At 64.8% G+C, this 7,864-nt stretch overlaps 1 protein-coding gene across 1 annotated transcript; it reads left to right on the top strand.

Annotated features, from left to right (window-relative positions):
* The first annotated feature begins 3,550 nt into the window (after window positions 1-3,550).
* On the top strand, window positions 3,551-7,393 carry LOC138923121 (uncharacterized protein DKFZp434B061-like). The gene is made up of 6 exons (XM_070259837.1): window positions 3,551-3,606; window positions 4,041-4,282; window positions 5,191-5,434; window positions 6,035-6,208; window positions 6,341-6,583; window positions 7,111-7,393. Exons 1-6 carry the CDS (start codon window positions 3,551-3,553, stop codon window positions 7,391-7,393), a joined length of 1,242 nt encoding a protein of 413 aa, XP_070115938.1.
* The last annotated feature ends 471 nt before the right edge of the window (window positions 7,394-7,864 follow it).

Below are 7,864 nucleotides of genomic sequence, written 5' to 3'. Positions count from 1 at the left end.
TTGACTCTCGCCTTTTTTCTTAGGAAGATTAGTCCTGAACTAACATCTGCTGCCAATCCTCCTCTTTTTGCTAAGGAAGACGGGCCCTGAGTTGACATCCACGCCCACCTTCCTGTACTTTATATGTGGGACGCTTGCCATAGCATGGCTTGATAAGCAGTGCATAGGTCCGTGCCTAGCATCCAAACCAGCAAACCCTGGGCTGCCAAAGCAGAACATGCAAACTTAAGTGCTGTGCCACTGGACTGGTCCCAATGTTTGGTCTCTTTTATCAGGTTTCACAACTTCATAGATTCTTTTTTCTCAATTTCAATTTCACCTTTATGATATAAATAATATCATCTATTTCAGTCTTTATCGTCAAAATCTGAGGAGACGGCAGCTGTGTAAGGATTCCTAAATCATTGTAATTGTGGGTAGTGTCAGAAAGAGCTTTAAATAAACAGTAAACAGGCATCCAAAATCTGTCTACTAGAAGTAAAAACTGTATGCCCAAATACCAAATAAAAATAACCTGCTTTCTCACATCCTTTCTTTTTCCTTATCCATCATTTTATTTTTTCTCTTTATCACCTTCAAAAAACAGCAGGGAAAATGTTAAATTGTCATATAATCGCCAGAAGTTTTTCCATATGCTGTGGAAATTATTTTGCTTTTGTCCTATTCTGTTATTTACCCCATAGTCTATTTTGAATAGGTTACAAAATTTAAAATTAGCGTATTAAAACATTCCTTAAAAGTATTCTGGACTGGAACACTATTGATGTGTTTCCTTTTGTTGATGGTTGCTGTGAAGAATGTTGAAAACTCTATTTTCCACAAAAATTCCTTTCATTTCTCTCAAATTTTCTACATGGTTTAAACATTGTTTTGTTTGTTTTAAGCCATTAGCTAAAATGGTTCACATTTTTGTGGAGCATGTATCATTTAATCACTAACTACTAGTCTGTTTTAAATTTAATCTCTGGAATGATGTAATTTTAATCTATGCCATTTTATTATTTTTGGTTTCTCTCTTTGATGTACAGTAGTCATTTTTCCTGGAATCACTCGTGCTCACATGGAGTAGCAGCTAGCAGCCCGCCGCGCTGCTCAGCCCTGGGGGCCCCACCGCCCCCACTCAGTCGGCCCACCGCAAGATGGGTGAAAGTGGCAGCCCACCGAGCTGCTCAGCCCTGGGGGCCCAACCCACCACCACTCAGGGGGCCCAAAGCCAGAGTGGGTGAAAGTGGCAGCCGGCCACGCTGCTCAGCCCTGGGGGCCCCACTCCCACTCAGACGGCCCACCGCCAGAGTGGGTAAAAGTGGCAGGCCGCCACGCTGCTCAGCCCTGGGGGCCCCCCCGACCCCCACTCAGCCGGCCAACCGCCAGAGTGGGTAAAAGTGGCAGCCTGCCGCGCTGCTCAGCCTTGGGGGCCAACACCCCACTCAGCCAGCCGACCGCCAGAGTGGGTAAAAGTGGCAGCCCGCCGCGTTGCTCAGCCCTGGGGACCCGCACCACCCCCGCTCAGGCGGCCGAACGCCAGAGTGGGTGAAAGTGGCAGCCCTACGCGCTGCTCAGCCCTGGTGGCTGCCCCCACCCCCACTCAGCTGGCCAAGCGCCAGAGTCTGTGAAAGTGGCAGCCCACCGCACTGCTGAGCCCAGGGGCCGCCCCCCCACACCCGCACAGGCGGCCGACCACCAGATTGGGTGAAAGTGGCAGCCCGCCACGCTGCTCAGCCCTAGGGGCCCCACCGCCACGCAGCCGGCCCACCATCAGAGTGGTTAAAAGTAGCAGCCCACCGCGATGCTCAGCCCTGAGGGCCAACCCCCCTCTAAGCTGGCCTACCGCCAGAGTGGGTGAATGTGACAGCCCGCAGCGCTGCTCAGCCCTGGGGACCGCCCCCACCCCTGCTCAGGTGGCCGACCACCAGAGTGGGTGAAAGTGGCAGCCCACCGCGCAGCTCAGCCCTGGGGGGACCCCCAACACCACTAAGGCTGCCGACCGCCAGAGTGGGTGAAAGTGGCAGCCCTCCGCGCTGCTCAGCCCTGGGGGGCCCCCCCACCACCACTCAGGCAGCCGACCGCCAGAGTGGGTGAAAGTGGCAGCCAGCCGTGGTGATCAGCCCTGGGGGGCCAACCCCCTACTCAGATGACCGATGGCCAGGGTAGGTAAAAGTGGCAGCTCGCCTCGCTGATCAGCCCTGGGCCCACCCACCCCACTCAGGCGGCCGATGGCCAGAGTGGGTAAAAGTGGCAGCCTGGCGCTGCTCCGGCCTGGGGGCCCCCTCCACCCCCACTCAGGTGGCCGACCGCCAGAGTGGGTAAAAGTGGCAGCCCTCCGCGCTGCTCAGTGCTGGGGCCCCCTCCGCCACCCCGCTCAGGCGGCCGACCGCCAGAGTAGGTGAAAGTGACAGCCCACCGCGCTGCTCAGCCCTGGGCGCCCCCCGACACCCGCACAGGCGGCCAACTGCCAGAGTGGGTGAAAGTGGCAGCCCGCCGAGCTGCTCAGCCCTGGGGGCCCCACCGCCACTCAGCCGGCCCACCACCAGAGTGGGTAAAACTGGCAGCCCTCCGTGGTGCTCAGCCCTGGGGGCCAACCCCCAACTCAGTTGGACGGCCGCCAGAGAGGGTAAACGTTGCAGCCTGCCGTGCTGCTCTGCCCTGGGGCCCCCCCCCCACTCAGGTGGCCGACCGCCAGAGTGGGTGAAAGGGGTAGCCCATCGCGCAGCTCAGACCTAGGGGCACCTCCCACCCCCACTTAGGCGGCCAACCGACAGAGAGGGTGTAAGTGGCAGCCTGCAGCGCTGCTCAGCCCTGTGACCCGCCACTCCACTCATGCGGCCAACCGCAAGTGTGGGTAAAAGTAGCAGTCCACCGCGCTGCTCAGCCCTAGTGGCCACCACACCCACTCAGGTGGCCGACCGCCAGAGTGGGTGAAAGTGGCAGCCCGGCCCACTGCTCAGCCCTGGGGACCGCCCCTACCCCTGCTCAGGTGGCTGACATCCAGAGTGGGTGAAAGTGGCATCCCGCTGCACTGCTCAGCCCTGGGGGCCCCACCACCCACTCAGGTGGACGATGGCCAGAGTGGGTAAAAGTTTCAGCCTGCCGCGCTGCTATGCCCTGGAGGCCCCCCCCCCCCCACTCAGCCGGACCACCGCCAGAGTGGGTTAAAGTGGCAGCCCGCCGCGCTGCTCAGCCCTGGGGGTCCCCACCACACACTCAGGTGGACGACGGCCAGAGTGGGTAAAAGTTTCAGCCTGCTGCGCTGCAATGCCCTGGGGGACACCCCACTCAGCCGGCCGACCGCCAGAGTGGGTAAAAGTGACAGCCCGGCGCACTGCTCAGCCCTGTGGGCCCCTCCATCCCAACTGAGGCGGCCGACCGCCAGAGTGGGTGAAAATGGCAGCCCGATGCGCTGCTCAGCCCTGGGGACCGCCCCAACCCCCACTCAGGTGGGCGACCGCCAGAGTGGGTGAAAGTCGCAGCCCGCAGCTCTGCTCAGCCCTGCGGGCCCACAACCACTCAGCCAGCCCATCACCAGAGTGGGTAAAAGTGGCAGCCTGCCACGATGCTCAGCCCTGTGGGCCCCTCCACCCCCACTGACGCGGCCGACTGCCAGAGTGGGTAAAAGTGGCAACCCGCCGTGCTGCTCAGCCCTGGGGCCCCCACCCCCCAATCAGGAGGCCCACCGCCAGAGTGGGTAAAAGTGGGAGCCCACCGCAATGCTCTGCCATGGGGGCCACCACCCAATTAAGCGGGCCAACCGCAAGTGTGGGTAAAAGTGGCAGCCCTCCGCGCTGTTCAGCCCTGGGTGGCACCCCGACCACCACTCAGGCGGTCGACCCCCATAGTGGGTGAAAGTGGCAGCCCGCCGCGGTGCTCAGCCCTGGGGGCCAACCCCCCACTCAGCCGGCCGACCGCCAGAGTGTGTGAAAGTGGCAGCCCGCTGCGCAGCTCAGCCCTGGCCCCCCCCCGTCATGTGGCCCACCGCCAGAGTGGGTGAAAGTGGCAGCCCGCCACGCAGGTCAGCCCTGGGGGCGCCCCCCACCCCCACTCAGGTGGCCGACCACCAGAGAGGGTGAATGTGGAAGCCCGCCACGCTGCTCAGCCCTGCGGGCCCCACCGCCACTCAGCCGGCCCACCGCCAGAGTGGGTAAAAGTGGCAGACCACCGCGGTGCACAGCCCTGGGGTCGAACCCCTCCACTCAGCCAGCCGACCGCCAGAGTGGGTTAAAGTTGCAGCCGGCCGCGTTGCTCAGCCCTGAGCCCCCCCACCCCACTCGGGCGGACCACCGCAAGAGTGAGTAAAAGTGGCAGCACGACGGTCTGCTCAGCCCTGGGGACCGCCCCCAACACCGCTCAGGTGGACGACCGCCAGAGTGGGTGAAAGTGGCAGCCTGCCGCGCTGCTCAGCCCTGGGGGCCCCACAACCACTCAGCCAGCCCACCACCAGAGTGGGTAAAAGTGGCAGCCCGCTGTGTTGCTCAGAACTGGGGACCCGCACCACCCCCGCTCAGGCGGCCGAACTCCAGAGTGGGTGAAAGTGGCAGCCCGCCGCGCTGCTCACCCCTGGGGCACCCCCCCCCGCTCAGGCGGCAGACAGCCAGAGTGGGTGGAAGTGTCAGCCCACCGCACTGCTAATCCCGGGGGCCCCACCCACCCCCACTAAGGCAGCCGACCGCCAGAGTGGGTGAAAGTGGCAGCCCGCCGCGCTGCTCTGCCCTGGTGGCCCCCGCCACCCCCACTCAGCCGGCCAAATGCCAGAGTGGGTGAAAGTGGCAGCCCGCCGTGCAGCTCAGCCCTGGGGGCGCCCCCAAACCCCACTCAGGCGGCCGACCACCAGAGAGTGTGAAAGTGGCAGCCAGCAGCGCTGCTCAGCCCTGTGGACACCCCACCCCCACTCAGGCGGCTGACCGCCAGAGTGGGTGAAAGTGGCAGCCACCCGCGCTGCTCAGCCCTGGGGCGCCACCACCCCTGCTCAGGCGGCCGACCGCCAGAGTGGGTAAAAGTGGCAGCCCACCACGCTGCTTAGCCCTGTGACCCGCCACTCCACTCATGCGGCCGACCGCAAGAGTGGGTAAAAGAAGCTGCCCGCCGTGCTGCTCAGTTCTAGTGGCCACCACACCCACTCAGGCGGCCGACCGCCAGAGTGGGTAAAAGTGGCAGCCTGCCGGCTGCACAGCCCTAATGGCCCCCACACCCACTCAGGCGCCCGACCGCCAGAGTGGGTGAAAGTGGCAGCCCGCCGCGCTGCTCAGCCCTGGGGACCGCCCCCACCCCCGCTCAGGTGGCGGACCTCCAGAGTGGGTGAAAGTGGCATCCCACTGCGCTGCTCAGCCCTGGGGGCCCCACAACCACTCAGGTGGACAACGGCCAGAGTGGGTAAAAGTTTCAGCCTGCCGCGCTGCTATGCCCTGGGGGCCCCCCCCCACTCAGCCGGCCGACCGCCAGAGTGGGTAAAAGTGACAGCCTGGCGCACTGCTCAGCCCTGTGGGCCCCTCCATCCCAACTGAGGCGGCCGACCGCCAGAGTGGGTGAAAGTCGCAGCCCGCAGCTCTGCTCAGCCCTGCGGGCCCCACAACCACTCAACCAGCCCATCACCAGAGTGGGTAAAAGTGGCAGCCCGCCACGCTGCTCAGCCCTGGTGGCCCCTACCCCACACTCAGGTGGTCGACCGCCTGAGTCGGTGAAAGTGGCAGCCCACTGCGCTGCTCAGCCCTGTGGGCCCCTCCACCCCCACTGAGGCGGCCGACCGCCAGAGTGGGTAAAAGTGGCAACCCGCCGCACTGCTCAGCCCTGGGGACCCACCCCCCAATCAGGAGGCCCACCGCCAGAGTGGGTAAAAGTGGCAGCCCACCGCGCTGCTCAGCCCTGCGGTCCCCACTGCCACTCAGCTGGCCCACCGCCAGAGTGGGTAAAAGTGGCAGCCCTCCGTGCTGTTCAGCCCTGGGTGGCCCCCCCACCACCACCCAGGCGGCCGACCCCCATAGTGGGTGAAAGTGGCAGCCCGCCACGCAGGTCAGCCCTGGGGGCGCCCCCCACCCCCACTCAGGTGGCCGACCACCAGAGAGGGTGAATGTGGAAGCCCGCCGCGCTGCTCAGCCCTGCGGGCCCCACCGCCACTCAGCCAGCCCACCACCAGAGTGGGTAAAAGTGGCAGCCCGCTGCGTTGCCCAGACCTGGGGACCCGCAACACCCCCGCTCAGGTGGCCGAACTCCAGAGTGGGTGAAAGTGCCAGCCCGCAGCTCTGCTCAGCCGTGGGGGCCCCACAACCACTCAGCCAGCCCATCACCAGAGTGGGTAAAAGTGGCAGCCCGCCACGCTGCTCAGCCCTGGTGGCCCCTACCCCACACTCAGGTGGACGACCGCCTGGGTCTGTGAAAGTCTCAGCCCACTGCGCTGCTCAGCCCTGCGGGCCCCACCGCCACTCAGCCGGCCCACCGCCAGAGTGGGTAAAAGTGGCAGCCCGCCCCGGTGCACAGCCCTGGGGTCCAACCCCCCCACTCAGCCAGGCGATCGCCAGAGTGGGTTAAAGTTGCAGCCCGCCACGCTGCTCAGCCCTGAGACCCCCCCACCCCACTCGGGCAGACCACCGCAAGAGTGAGTAAAAGTGGCAGCACGCCAGTGTGCTCAGCCCTGGGGACCGCCCCCACCACCGCTCAGGCGGACGACCGCCAGAGTGGGTGAAAGTGGCAGCCCGCCGCGCTGCTCAGCCCTGGGGGCCCCACAACCACTCAGCCAGCCCACCACCAGAGTGGGTAAAAGTGGCAGCCCGCTGCGTTGCTCAGACCTGGGGACCCGCACCACCCCCGCTCAGGGGGCCGAACTCCAGAGTGGGTGAAAGTGGCAGCCCGCCGCGCTGCTCACCCCTGGGGGCCCCACAATCACTCAGCCAGCCCACCACCAGAGTGGGTGAAAGTGGCAGCCCGCTGCGCAGCTCTGCCCTGGGGCACCCCCCCCCCCCCACTCAGGTGGCCGACCACAAGAGTGGGTGAAACGGGTAGCCCGTCGCGCAGCTCAGACCTAGGGGCACCTCCCACCCCCACTTAGGCAGCCAACCGACAGAGAGGGTGTAAGTGGCAGCCTGCAGCGCTGCTCAGCCCTGGCGCCCCCCCACCCCCACTCAGGCAGCTGACCACCAGAGTGGGTGAAAGCGGCAGCCCGCCTCGCTGCTCAGCCCTGGGGGACCCCCACCCCTACTCAGGCGGCCGACCACCAGAGTGGGTGAAAGAGGCAGCTCACCGCGCAGCTCAGCCCTGGGGGCGCCCCGACCCCCACTCAGGCGGCCGACCGCCAGAGTGGGTGAAAGTGACAGCCCACCGCGCTACTCAGTCCTGGGGGCCCCCCTCACCCCCACTCAGGCGGCAGACAGCCAGAGTGGGTGAAAGTGTCAGCCCACCGCGCTGCTAATCCCGGGGGCCCCGCCCACCCCCACTAAGGCAGCCGAACGCCAGAGTAGGTGAAAGTGGCAGCCCGCCGCGCTGCTCAGCCCTGGTGGCCCCCGCAACCCCCACTCAGCCGGCAAAATGCCAGAGTGGGTGAAAGTGGCAGTCCGCCGTGCAGCTCAGCCCTGGGGGCGCCCCCAAACCCCACTCAGGCGGCTGACCGCCAGAGTGGGTGAAAGTGGCAGCCACCCGCGCTGCTCAGCCCTGGGGCGCCACCACCCCTGCTCAGGCAGCCGACTGCCAGAGTGGGTAAAAGTGGCAGCCCGCCATGCTGCTCAGCCCTAGTGGCCCCCACACCCACTCAGGCGCCCGACCGCCAGAGTGGGTGAAAGTGGCAGCCCGCCGCACTGCTCAGCCCTGGGGGCCCCCACCCCCCACTCAGGCGGCCGACCGCCAGAGTGGGTAAATGTGGCAGCCCGCCGCGCTGTTCAGACCT

Source organism: Equus caballus, chromosome 2 (genome assembly GCF_041296265.1).
Source record: "Equus caballus isolate H_3958 breed thoroughbred chromosome 2, TB-T2T, whole genome shotgun sequence".
NCBI lineage: Eukaryota > Metazoa > Chordata > Mammalia > Perissodactyla > Equidae > Equus > Equus caballus.
Note: the sequence above shows the minus strand (reverse complement) of the source record. Positions and strands in the feature narration are given on the sequence as shown.

What these genes read in the sequence shown, in the direction of transcription:
- LOC138923121 (XM_070259837.1), top strand. Translation starts at nt 3,551, where the DNA reads ATGCTCAGCCCTGTGGGCCCCTCCACCCCCACTGACGCGGCCGACTGC. An exon ending in TCGGGCGGACCACCGCAAGA is followed by an intron (nt 4,283 to 5,190) that starts GTGAGTAAAAGT and finishes ACACCCACTCAG; the next exon opens with GCGCCCGACCGCCAGAGTGG. An exon ending in TCGGGCAGACCACCGCAAGA is followed by an intron (nt 6,584 to 7,110) that starts GTGAGTAAAAGT and finishes ACCCCCACTCAG; the next exon opens with GCAGCTGACCACCAGAGTGG.